The following is a 13387-nucleotide window of genomic DNA, read 5'->3' as shown; positions in this document are numbered from 1 at the left end:
GCCGATATGCGATATGTACGCAGAGTTTGAAATCAATCTGTCAGGCGGTTCTCGAGATACATTAAGGACAGATATACTCACACGCATGCACGTACATATGCAGAGATTTCACACATTCATAGTAGGATTGTAGATGTTATGATGTGGCATTATTGAAAATGTGTGTGTGTGTGTGTGGTGACTCGGGTTAAACACTAAAAACGTTAAACTTGCAGGCAACACACGGAGAACTTTGGAGGTTACCAAGACGACAACCTTTTCCAAGATGAGATGAGGTACCTTCGCTCTACCTCGGTTCCTGCCCCCTACATCTCAGTCACGCCCGATGCCTGTCCCAATGTGTTTGAAGAACCAGAGAACAACATGAAATCCATGCCTCCCAGGTAACACAAATTCTGACTTGTGCCCATGTCTCTTTTCCCCTGCCACTTTGCATGACCGAAGCATTTTATCCTACACCAAGAATTACATTTTAATTCTAAAGTCTTGAACATTAATTTACACTACTTGTATTTCATTCAGCCTGGAGACAAGCCCCAACACGGACATCGACACAGCCAAGCGGACAGTGTTTCAAAGGTCTTATTCAGTAGTAGCCTCCGAGTACGATAAACAGCACTCGGCCTCAACAGCCCGGATCAAAGCCGTACCCAGACGCAGGGTCCACAGTGGTGATGCAGGTGAGCTAAAATGATCATTTTCCATCCAGGAAATTATTGAGCGAGCTCTAAATGTTAATGGAAAGTTGAACGAGTTCTAAACAAAAACGTTTAATGAATGAACATGTATTGACCGAGTCAATTTATTGGGCCAGTGAAATATGAATCTAGGTTAATATAGTTATTTTTTTGTCATTCATGGAAAAGGTACTTTTGGAGCTTGCGTGTCCAGAAAAAAAGCATTATAGTATTTGCTTAACCCATTTTGGTGTTCGCATTATGCTATGCTTTAGCTATTGAAAAATAGCAGACCTACAAGCTCATAGCGCGCCACCGAGTGGCGCGCTACGAGCTTGTAGGGCTTCTATTTTAGAAAAATCAAACAACCACTGACATGGAAACATAGCTTTTTCAGAAAACTGTCATGATGTAGAAGACATTTTTAGAATCTGATCTCGGGTCAGAATGGGTCAACTTAACACCCTCCTCCATGCATCCAGAAGTGGGCTCCTCTCTCCTGCGCCACCCGTCTCCGGAGCTGTCCCGGCTGATCTCGGCCCACGGCTCCCTCAGCAAGGGGGAGAGGAACTTCCAGTGGCCCGTCCTGGCCTTCGTCATCCAGCACCACGACCTGGAGGGCCTGGAGGTGGCCATGAAGCACGCACTGCGCAAGTCTGCCTGCAGGGTCTTTGCCATGGAGGTACAGCTGTCTGCTTTGATTGTGTGTGACACTACTGTTAACAATCAGTCAAATTACATCGTCAATGAACCAAGGTCGTTGGCAATTAGCTGGCTGTCGTCTTGTTCATCTCTCTGCCGTTTGTGGGTGGTCATACAGTAATTAGAGACGCTATCGCGTTCATATGTGTGGACTAATTGGTAAGATTTAATCTCATTCTTCCTCATTATAGGCGTTCAACTGGCTGCTGTGTAACGTGATCCAGACCACGTCGCTGCACGACATCCTTTGGCACTTCGTGGCGTCTCTCACCCCGTCGCCCTTTGAACCCGAGGAGGAGGAAGAAGATGAGAACAAAGGGAACAAAGAAAACGTGGAGCAGGTGATGGTGGTCAGTAGATTTCTTTTTCATAAAAACTTTTTTTTAAACCATTAGAACTTATAGTCTGCAGTGTTTTAAAACCCCTTCCGGACGGGAACCCCTTTTGGTGTTTTAAGCATTATGTTATACTTTATCTATTGAAAAATAGCAGATCTACAAGTTCGTAGCGCGGCACCGAGTGCCGCACTACGAGCTTGTAGGTCTGCTATTTGGCAGAAATGGCACAAATCTTTGAATATATATTCTTTCAGAGCGAACGTTTTTTTTTAACTCAAATCTTAGCTTCTGGGGAAGTCCCTGGAACAACATATATTCAGAGGGGGGGGGGGGGGGGGGGGGTCGGCGGCCAAATACAGATAATTCTGGGCGTCCACTGACATAGAAACAGGGTTTCAGAAACATGTTAGGATTTATTTATTTTAGAATCGGCATCAGGTCGAAATGGTGTTAAGTCATTGTTCCACAAAATGTTGTCCACACAGGAGAGAGACCTCGGCGTGTGTGAACACCCTCTGTCGGACATCGTGATCGCCGGCGAGGCGGCCCACCCCCTCCCCCACACCTTCCACCGCCTCCTGCAGACCATCTCTGACCTCATGATGTCCCTGCCCAGTGGCAGCTCGCTGCAGCAGATGGCTCTCCGGTACTGTTTGCATCATAACGTAGTCTAAAAATCACTTAAAATAAATATTTCTATTTATAAGAATCACACCCGTGTGAAGTGAAGGGGCCGCTCTTATCGTCATCATTTGCTCAGACGCATATGACGTAAATTCTCCATTCATTGTCGATGGGATTGAATGTTTGTGTTAGCGCCCCTCAAAAAAGACTAATAAATAGTAAAACAATGTGATGTTTTGGCTGCTCTGACCTTTCGTTAGACTTCAGAACAGTTTAACGGTTGACAAATCACACATCGTGCGAGAGTCTGCCTGCACATTCGTACAAAGTGTTACGAAGCCTGCTTGCCAGTTTTAGAACTACTTTTCCATTTCATGAGAATCTAAAGCATATATTTATCTCTCTCGCCAGGTGCTGGAGTCTTAAGTTCAAGCAGTCGGACCACCAATTCCTCCACCAGAGCAACGTTTTCCATCACATCAACAACATCCTGTCCAAGTCAGACGATGGAGACAGCGAAGAGAGCTTCAACATTAGCGTGCAGTCGGGCTACGAAGCAATGAACCAGGTAACCCCAGCCTTTAACCAATGAACCAAGTAACCCCAGCCTTTAACCAATGAACCAGGTAATCCCAGCCTTTCACTAAGCAATGAACCAGGTAACCCCAGCCTTTAACCAATGAACCAGGTAACCCCAGCCTTTAACCAATGAACCAGGTAACTTCAGCCTTTAACCAATGAACCAGGTAACCCCAGCCTTTCACTAAGCAATGAACCAGGTAACCCCAGCCTTTCACTCGGCAGTCATGTTTATTCAAACCCAATTATTCCCGCTAATGTGGTCATTTGGGTGCATGAAAAACATTTAGCCCAGTGCTTCCCAAAGTGGGGTCAGGGGACCCCCAGGGGGTCCTTGAGGGAGTTCCAGGGTGTACCCAGCTAAATTATAGTTTGGAAACCAAATGGACCCTTATGGGTCTGTAACTCTGAGAGTGTACAAATGGACCCTAACAGGTCCATTTGGACCCTAACAGGTACATTTGTTTCCAGTTACGTTAACATTGATTTTACAATATAAATTGGGGGTCCCAGATATGGAAAGGACAATAAATGGGGGTCTGTAGACTTAATATGCATGTCACACTGGGGGTCCTTGAAGTTAAGGTTGAGAATCACTGCTAGAGCCTCTTATGGGGGGGTCCCTGGCATTATCTTTTTTAAATGGGGGTCATTAGTGTCAATTTGGGGGTCCTTGACACGAAAAGGTTTGGGAACCACTGTTTTAGCCCATGATGTCGTGGGCTAGATGTGATGCTAACTAAGCTCCCTCTGTGTGTGTGTGTGTGTGTGTGTGTGTGTGTGTGTTGTTTAGCAGGACCTCTGTCTGGTGACGTGTCTGAAGGATCTGACCAGCGTGGTGGACATCAAGACGTCCAGCCGACCCGCCATGATCGGCAGCCTGACGGACGGCTCCACCGAGACCTTCTGGGAGTCGGGAGACGAGGACAAGAACAAGACCAAGAGCATCACCATCAGCTGCGTCAAGGGCATCAACGCCTCCTACGTGTCTGTCCACGTGGACAACTCCAGAGACATCGGGGTGAGTGGGCAGTGGGGGTGAGGAGGGCAGTGGGGTGAGGAGGGCAGTGGGGTGAGTGGGCAGTGGGGTGAGGAGGGCAGTGGGGTGAGGAGGGCAGTGGGGTGAGGGGGGCAGTGGGGTGAGGAGGGCAGTGGGGGTGAGGGGGGCAGTGGGGTGAGGGGGGCAGTGGGGTGAGGGGGGCAGTGGGGTGAGGAGGGCAGTGGGGTGAGGGGGGCAGTGGGGTGAGGGGGGCAGTGGGGTGAGGGGGGCAGTGGGGTGAGGGGGGCAGTGGGGGTGAGGGGGGCAGTGGGGTGAGGGGGGCAGTGGGGTGAGGGGGGCAGTGGGGTGAGGGGGGCAGTGGGGTGAGTGGGGCAGTGGGGGTGAGGAGGGCAGTGGGGGTGAGGAGGGCAGTGGCAGAGCTACCAACCTGCACACATTTTGTGTACCAACCACGCAATTCTAGGTGTCTATACGCCTAGAATTGCGTGGTTGGTACACAAAATGTGTGCAGGTTGGCAGCTCTGCAGTGGGGTGAGGAGGGCAGTGGGGGTGAGGAGGGCAGTGGGGTGAGGGGGGCAGTGGGGTGAGTGGGGCAGTGGGGTGAGGGGGGCAGTGGGGGTGAGGAGGGCAGTGGGGGTGAGGGGGGCAGTGGGGTGAGTTGGGCAGTGGGGGTGAGGGGGGCAGTGGGGGTGAGGAGGGCAGTGGGGTGAGTTGGGCAGTGGGGTGAGGAGGGCAGTGGGGTGAGGGGGGCAGTGGGGTGAGGGGGGCAGTGGGGTGAGGGGGACAGTGGGGTGAGGGGGGCAGTGGGGTGAGGGGGGCAGTGGGGGTGAGGGGGGCAGTGGGGTGAGGGGGGCAGTGGGGTGAGTTGGGCAGTGGGGGTGAGGGGGGCAGTGGGGTGAGTTGGGCAGTGGGGTGAGGGGGGCAGTGGGGTGAGGGGGGCAGTGGGGTGAGGGGGGCAGTGGCGTGAGGGGGGCAGTGGGGTGAGGGGGACAGTGGGGTGAGGAGGGCAGTGGGGTGAGGAGGGCAGTGGGGTGAGGAGGGCAGTGGGGTGAGGAGGGCAGTGGGGTGAGGAGGGCAGTGGGGTGAGGAGGACAGTGGGGTGAGGGGGGCAGTGGGGTGAGGAGGACAGTGGGGTGAGGAGGGCAGTGGGGTGAGGAGGGCAGTGGGGTGTTTCCTTGCAGGTTTTGTATTTTAAATTTCTACTTTTCTCCCCACAGAACAAAGTCACATCAATGACGGTCTTGTGTGGAAAAGCGGTGGAAGACCTTTGCAGAATCAAACAGGTATTAAACCCATTCTGACCTGAGATCAGATTCTAAAAAATGTCTTCTACATCCTGACAGTTTTCTGAAAAAGCTACGTTTCTATGTCAGCCGTTCTTCGATTTTTCAAAAATAGCAGACCTACAGTGGTAGGCTATTTTTCAATAGCTAAAGCATAACATAATGATAACACCAAAAGGGGTTCCCGCCCAAGCATTTTGATGTTCCTTTGACTTCCCAGTGAAGAAGTCTGGGGTGGAATAACCAATAATAGCCTCTGCTTTAGTGGACGATGCACTGCCCAGAGAGACTAAGGCTTATCTCTGCGTCCAGCGTTTGAAGCGCAGTTTAAAGAATACAGTTTACATCAGAGTATTTTCCTGCCAGGAAATCACTGCTGGCCTGTCTTATCTCAGCTGTGCTTAATTTAATTTAGCTGTATCATTTATATTATCTAGGTCCATTCTCTATGCTCCAGATCATCATGTTATTTTTGGATGGACCAGCCCCAAATAGACATGTCTGACTGACTGATGACGTTACAGCGTTTTACAAAACAAACATTGAACTAAAGACTAACATTAAACCTGTGTATAGGAGGGGCTACGTGCCGTGCTACGAGCTTGGAGATATGCTGTTTTTCGTAACGTAATGCTTAAAACACCAAAAGGTCAGTCAGTCAGTCATATTTGATACAGTCTGTCGCGTGGTCGAGGCCAGTGGGGAGGGGAGGTGGGTGGGCATGGGGTAGCCCACAGCAACTGGCATGGGAATTAGTCGCTCGCGGCATGCTGGTCCATGATATCCTTACTATAGGAATACTGGCCATTTCAGCACAACGGACAGCTCCACTCTCTCCATCTCCATCTTATGGATATTGTCACAGGCCACAGTCAGTGTCAATTGATGTTAAAATTATTCTTTGTCAGAACTCTCAATATGTATGTATAATAGGTTTGTGAATGAATTACTCATATGTCTGGTGATGTAATGTTCACTGGTGCAATATGTATTGTAGTTTTTAATCAAACCTAGTTTAACCATGTCATGTGATTATGCCACTTCAGTACACTTCACAACATACGACTGCTGCAGAAGATTGAACATCATATCACTGACTATCCCTCTAACAAATTGCCTAGAATTTTGCACATTTCCCAAAGTCCAGTCATACATGGTGGAACTTATATGGTGGAGTAAGAATTGAATTAAATAGGGGAGAACACTGCATACTCAATGCATCTCTATTTAGATTATTATTATTATTGTAATGTCCAATGTTTTGACAAGTTGTCTTCCATCAGATAACCATGATATAATGTGAAGACAGCTTGTGGAAACATTGGAAATAAAACATCTAGTGTGAGGTATCCGACACTATTTGAATCTCCCAACACACAAAGAGGCTTGTACCGGTACCAGCCTGAACGATCCCTATGTTCCCTCTTCCTCACTCCCAGGTTGACCTGGACTCTCGTCACATCGGCTGGGTGACGAGCGAGCTCCCCGGAGGCGACCACCATGTGATCAAGGTGGAGCTGAAGGGCCCAGAGAACACCCTGAGGGTGAGGCAGGTGAAGGTGCTGGGCTGGAAGGAGGGCGAGAGCATCAAGATCGCCGGGCAGATCTCCGCCAGCGTCGCCCAGCAGAAGAACTGCGAGGCGGAGACGCTGCGAGTGTTCCGCCTCATCACCTCACAGGTCTGTCAGCCTTGCCTTTTATCTCCTAGAGAGGCTTAGGATGAAGATACCCAGTCTGTCTTTATTTAAACCAGCTGCTCAGATTAAGATAACCAGCCTGTCTTTATCCAAGTCAGCTGCTCAGATGAAGATAACAGTTTGTCTTTAATCTAGAGGCCTAGATGAAGATAAGCAAGGAATATATACATTTATTTTCTTTCTTTGACTGTTTATAATAGTGTGCTTGTTCATTTTCACACTATTTCTGCAAAATGTTTGCCTATTATGCTTTTGTCTAAGGTTGCATTGAGCTTGAATCTGTCATTAACACGGTATACCTGTCTTGAATCTGTCATTAACACGCTATACCTGTCTTGTATGTCCAGGTGTTTGGGAAGCTGATCTGTGGAGATGCAGAACCAACTCCAGAACAGGAAGAGAAGAACCTGCTTTCGTCACCCGAAGGAGAAGACAAGGTCTGCACTGCACCAGTAGAGCTTTTGACCACATGTAGATCAGCTATTTTCAGCAAAGGGGGTTCGTTGTAGAGGGAAGAAACGGGGTTGGCCTAGTAGACCCCATGGGGATAATTGTACTTGCAGTGCTTTTGACAATCTCTTGATTTTGACGTATGGATCCTATCCAACCAGGCGCCATCTGATGCAGACCTAAAAGAGCACATGGTGGGAATCATCTTCAGCAGGAGCAAACTAACCAACCTACAGAAACAGGTCAGTAGACATTCTCCACACATTCCAGTTAAAACAAGTAACGGAACAACATGTCTGAGGTGTTGTTTTGCTACAGAGAGACCAAGTGGTTGCCCACCTTGATGGCTTCTTCTCATATGTGCTTTTCCTCCCTTCTTTACACATGAAGTTCAGTGTAGCTGTACGTTGGCCCAAGTTGCCGCTGACTTTTCAATGTAATTACAGGAGGGGAAATTGTACTTGTGTGTGACATTATGATAGCTGTAGTTAGTCTTTAAGCTTGAACGGATATAACTCGCCCTCCCAAACATGTTCTCAGTTCATAGTGCTCTCGCGGGGACATGAATATTACTAATTGCAGCTTCAACACGTTGAACATAAGAAATCCTAACTTTACAGCCTCACTATTGTCATTTAAAACTTTAAGCAGGTCGTCTCTATTAGCTCAACGGTAAAGATTTCAGTGCAGGAAACTGGGTTCAAATCCAGGGGGTAGAAGAGGAAAGTTACGTAGTGCTGCCTTAACCCATTTTGGGCTGACAACGACTGACATAGAAACATAGCTTTTTCAGAAAACTGTCAGGATGTAGAAGACATTTTTAGAATCTGATCTCAGGTCAGAATGGGTTAAGCCCATGAACTAATTTCTTTGCCCTCCTCAGGTGTGTGCACATATTGTCCAGGCCATCCGCATGGAAGCCACACGCGTGAGGGAGGAGTGGGAGCACGCCATTTCCAGCAAGGAGAACGCCAACTCCCAGCCCAGCGACGACGACGCCTCCTCGGACGCCTACTGCTTCGAGCTCCTGTCCATGGTCCTGGCCCTCAGTGGCTCCAACGTGGGCCGCCAGTATCTGGCTCAGCAGCTCACGCTCATGCAGGACCTGTTTTCTCTGCTGCACACCGCTTCGCCGCGAGTACAGAGACAGGTGGGGGCTGTGTTGAATTGAATATTACAAAATAGTTGACGGAATTAGGGCATTTCTGTATCCTGCGTGGATGTATGTGTGAGTTGGAGGGGGTTTATGTCGGGGGGGGCTATAAATGCTGTATCTTATTTAGGTGGGAGGGTGAAGGGTTATGCTACTGTAGTGTACTTAATTCCCTTTGTACAGGTACGTACCGTATTTAGTTTACTGTCCTTTGATGTGAAGACCATTGAATTTATTGCGCGGGGAAATGCACAATTCAAATAAACTTCTCAAATAAAACCTCTCAACCACCCTGACACCCATTTGTCCCGTTGCCTATAGGTGACGTCGCTCCTCAGGCGAGTCCTCCCGGAGGTGACGCCCGTGCGCCTCGCCAGCATCATCGGCGTGAAGGCCCTGCCGCCGGCCGACATCAGCGACATCATCCACTCCACGGAGAAGGGCGACTGGAACAAGCTGGGCATCCTCGACATGTTCCTGGGCTGCATCGCCAAGGCCCTCACCGTGCAGCTGAAAGCCAAAGGGACCACCATCGTGGGCACGGCTGGCATGGCTGCGGGCAAGGGAGTCACCACTGTCACCCTACCGATGATCTTCAACTCCAGGTGGGTTTGTTTCTAACTACGCCTCACCAAACTGAAGCTCGGTAAGACTTCAGACATCCTATAAGGTCAAATAAATGATAGATATTTGGCTTTTGAACGATTACCAGTATGTTTGTTTTTTTAACCTGGTCTCTGCCGTCTACGTTGTCCAGTTATATCCGCAGAGGGGAGAGCCATTGGTGGATGAAGGGCTCTACTCCGCCTCAGATTGCTGAGATTATCATAAAGCTGGTGAAAGACATGGCAGCGGTGGGTTGTTGGCAACACAGACACTTTTAAAATAAGTTACCGTCACCGTTAATGTTTTCCATTTAATGATTTATAAATAATGCCCGAGTGGGTTTAATAACCTCATTGTTGTTTTTGTTTTTAGGGCCACCTCTCGGACGCGTGGTCCAGAGTCACCAAGAATGCCATTGCGGAGACCATCATTGCGCTGACTAAAATGGAGGAGGAACATCGCTCCCCTGTGCGCTGTATTGCCACCACCAGGGTATGATGACCTCAGTTCACATAGTACACACTGAACAGCCATGCTTGTTTTTGAGAGTGACCATGATGTTAATCTCTTGTTTACTTTTCTCTGGACTCAGCTATGGCTTGCCCTGGCCTCGCTGTGCGTGCTGGACCAGGACCACGTAGACAGGCTGTCCTCCGGACGCTGGATGGGCAAAGACGGACAGCAGAAACAGATGGTAAAAACACCCAGAAGCACCGTCTATAACGGCTACGCTGTCGAGGAATAATAATAATAGGCATAATATTTGGAAGCTGGCAGGCCGTCAGAGAATTAACAACACGCCGTTCAATTTTCCATAAACAGCCCATGTGCGACAACCACGATGACGGCGAGACGGCGGCCATCATCCTGTGTAACATGTGCGGAAACCTTTGTACCGACTGTGACCGCTTCCTGCATCTGCACCGACGCACGCGCTCTCACCAGAGACAGGTTCGTTGGTCAGCGTTCGCCTGAAGAGGGCGCTCTTCCCTTACGTGTTCTATGAATGTTGAAGGACGCTGAGGTGTTGGGGTGGGAACCCCTTTTGGAGTTTAGGCATTATGTTGTAGTTTAGCTATTGAAAAATAGCAGATCTACAGGCTCATAGCCTACGAGCTTGTAGGTCTGCTCTTTTTGAAAGATCGTGAAAATGTGGCCCAAATGTTTGAAATTAATATATTCTTTCAGAGCGAACGTTTTTAACTCAAATATTTGCTTCTGGGGGGGGGGTCCCTGGAACTACATATTTTCAGATGGGGCTCGGCGGGCAATTACATATATTTTTAGGGGTCGTTGAGATTAAATAATTTGAGAACCACTGACATAGAAAACTGTCAGGATTCAGAAGACATTTTGTAGAATTGTCCTCAGGTCTAAATGAGCTTAATTTCTTCTCAAATCGGTCCAGGTGTTCAAAGAGGAAGAGGAGGCGATCAAAGTGGACCTCCACGAGGGATGCGGGAGGACCAAGCTCTTCTGGCTCATGGCGCTGGCCGACTCCAAGACCATGAAGGCCATGGTGGAGTTCAGAGAGCACACGGGTATAACAAAGAATCCCCCTCTCTCTATGAGACGATGAGCTCTGAAATGGCTAGACCTCGATGTCTTTGTCTCTTCAGATCCAGAGTGCAGACTCATGCTGCCTAGATGTTTTCACAGTGGTCCTCTTCCTGTCAACTCCCTCACTCAGTTTGCCTCGTGTTGAGTTAATACTTTGTCTAGCAGACGCAGAATGTTGTTTTGCATCCGAAACAGCTTCCCATTCGCCACATGATATGCCTACATTATGTACATATACTGTATAATGTATATATATATATATATATATATTTATACATGACCACCACACAAAGCATGCTGTTTTTGTTATTGCATGGTCTGGTTGCACTTCCATAGCGGTGGACCATTGCTTAATTACATGCGAACACAGGAGTTAACTTTTAGTTTAGCATTTATGTTGTGCTTTTCTTTTTTATAACAAACCTATATATTTATGTAGGTAAACCAGCCTCCAGTAGCTCGGATGCCTGCAGGTTCTGTGGAACGAGGAATGGAACAGAACTCTCTGCAGTGGGTAGTGTCTGTGCAGACCCGGACTGCCAGGTACCAAACATTGCCCCTTTCCATGCCTGCACATTAGTGATACACACTATTAGCTCACCCATATGATTTTTAGTCTGTTTCAATTCTTATCTGTATAGTCTGGTCTACACAGCAAATTGCACTCAAACGTTCAACTCTGTTCTTTTGTAAGCGTCTCCAATCCTGTCTTATTTTAGGAGTATGCCAAACTGGCATGCTGCAAGACGCATCCCTGTGGACACCCGTGTGGGGGAGTTAAAAACGAGGAGAGCTGCCTGCCATGTCTGCATGGCTGCGACAAGAGCACTGGCTGTCTGAAACAAGATGCAGACGACATGTGCATGATATGCTTCACGGAGGCACTCTCTGCTGCTCCTGCAGTGCAGGTAAATGTGTTCCTATTCCACAAGAGTCCATTTTTAATACAGTAAAGTCCTGGATGTTCACTCACTGGGACTTTACTGCGTTATTCGTACGTTCTAATAACTTTGTGCGACACAGCCCAACATTCTCATGCATTCGACTCCGTTGGTTTGTTTCCCAGTTGGACTGCAGTCACGTGTTCCACCTCCAGTGCACTCGCCGTGTCCTCGAGAACCGCTGGCTTGGACCCCGGATCACATTCGGATTCATGTCATGTCCTATTTGCAAGGTAACGTGCTACCATGAACCTACAGTAGTGGAATTATTGGCTTAAAGGTGGACCCATTTTCAACCGCATCTTAATATACATCCAGTGACATCATAGGTGGGCAGGTTTGGTCATTTCAAACAATATTTCATTTGACTTTTTATTGATGCAAGAACAATACTTTCTATATAAAGGTTTCTGAATTGTCCACAGCCGATCTTATAATGAGCACAGTAAGGACCAATTATATGAAAATAATGCTGAAAACAGGTGACTTGCTCCTTTAACCAGGGAATAAAGGGCTTGACACTATTCACCATGCCTTGACATTGGTTTACCCTTATTTTCTAAGCTTTGTTAAAAAGAAAACCTGTGTAGTCTCAGTGTGCCATATCGAGTATTCAGCGTAATCTCGTGAAATGACATTGATTGTCGCCGTTTGTCTTCAGCATGTGAAAATATCCAGTATGGGCTCTCTGGGATGCTGAACAATGGCATTTTTCCTCCCATTCATTTCCTCCAGAACAAAATCAATCACTCGGTTATCAAGGACCTGCTAGACCCCATTAAGGAGCTTTATGAAGACGTAAGGAGAAAGGCTTTGATGAGGCTGGAGTACGAGGGCCTCCATAAGAGTGAAGCGATCACCACTCCAGGAGCACGCTTCCACAGTGACCCTGCAGGCTTTGCTATGAACAGATATGCATACTATGTCTGCTACAAGTGCAAAAAGGTACCGTATGAACAATCTCGTATGATATTATGTACAATGAGGAAGGATGTGAAGGGCCAGCAGTGTGCTCAGAAGAAGGTAGGGCGGTCGCCTGGGAGTCAGAAGATTCCCGGTTCGATCCCTGGCTCCTCCTCCCGGCTGCGTGTAGAAGTGTCGATGAGCAAGATATACGCCTTGCCCTTACTGCTCCCGATAAGCGGGTTGGTGCCATGCATGGTTACCCCTGCTGTCGGCGTAGGAATGTGTACCACTGAATGTGTAATGGTGTTCCACCATTGCAGTGAGTGCATGGGGCATTTGGGGCAATATGAAGTACATTATATAGGGCATTTGAGTTGTGGGACAGACGTAGAATATGCAGTCCTTTAAACGTGGTGTAGTGATGTTGACTGATTGCGCTTTCTTCATCTGCAGGCGTACTTTGGAGGAGAGGCACGCTGTGATGCAGAGGCAGGACAAGGAGACGACTATGACCCCAGTGAGCTGATATGTGGAGCATGCTCTGATGTCTCCAGGGCTCAGGTGGGTTAAAAGGAAGCCTGGTTAAACCTTAACTATAACGTCATGTGACTTTGTTGGACTTTGAGTAATCCCATGTTTTCTTAATTTTCCAATTTGTTTGTTCTTTGCTAGATGTGCTCCAAGCACGGCACAGATTTCCTCGAGTATAAATGCAGATACTGCTGCTCGGTGGCTGTTTTCTTCTGCTTTGGTACCACACACTTTTGCAACGCCTGCCATGATGACTTCCAAAGGATGACCAGTGTCCCCAAGGAGGAATTACCCCATTGCCCTGCAGGTATGTGTAACAATGATGGCTGGTTACGATCAT

The 13387-nt window shown here is 48.1% G+C and overlaps 1 protein-coding gene across 19 annotated transcripts in view; it reads left to right on the top strand.

Annotated features, from left to right (window-relative positions):
- Positions 1-13387, top strand: part of mycbp2 (MYC binding protein 2) — a 104971-nt gene that overhangs the window by 89663 nt on the left and 1921 nt on the right. For 12 of the 19 annotated variants that reach the window (XM_083777441.1, XM_083777452.1, XM_083777447.1 and 9 more), the window contains 24 exons: positions 216-383; positions 523-680; positions 1160-1359; positions 1571-1729; positions 2203-2363; positions 2753-2909; positions 3714-3941; positions 5138-5203; positions 6643-6882; positions 7248-7337; positions 7512-7592; positions 8234-8500; positions 8825-9108; positions 9261-9357; positions 9482-9601; positions 9702-9803; positions 9932-10060; positions 10518-10650; positions 11109-11212; positions 11389-11577; positions 11736-11843; positions 12346-12555; positions 12970-13077; positions 13189-13354. In XM_083777441.1, the coding sequence (XP_083633567.1) occupies positions 216-383; positions 523-680; positions 1160-1359; positions 1571-1729; positions 2203-2363; positions 2753-2909; positions 3714-3941; positions 5138-5203; positions 6643-6882; positions 7248-7337; positions 7512-7592; positions 8234-8500; positions 8825-9108; positions 9261-9357; positions 9482-9601; positions 9702-9803; positions 9932-10060; positions 10518-10650; positions 11109-11212; positions 11389-11577; positions 11736-11843; positions 12346-12555; positions 12970-13077; positions 13189-13354 (3725 nt within the window). The remainder of the gene's footprint in view (positions 1-215; positions 384-522; positions 681-1159; positions 1360-1570; positions 1730-2202; positions 2364-2752; positions 2910-3713; positions 3942-5137; positions 5204-6642; positions 6883-7247; positions 7338-7511; positions 7593-8233; positions 8501-8824; positions 9109-9260; positions 9358-9481; positions 9602-9701; positions 9804-9931; positions 10061-10517; positions 10651-11108; positions 11213-11388; positions 11578-11735; positions 11844-12345; positions 12556-12969; positions 13078-13188; positions 13355-13387) is intronic. The other 7 variants (XM_083777448.1, XM_083777453.1, XM_083777449.1 and 4 more) reach the window with 2 other exon arrangements.

This window comes from Protomyctophum parallelum (assembly GCF_964188405.1).
Source record: "Protomyctophum parallelum genome assembly, chromosome: 11".
Lineage (NCBI taxonomy): Eukaryota > Metazoa > Chordata > Actinopteri > Myctophiformes > Myctophidae > Protomyctophum > Protomyctophum parallelum.
The sequence above is the reverse complement of the archived record's forward strand: the minus strand, read 5'-3'. Positions and strand labels throughout refer to the sequence as shown.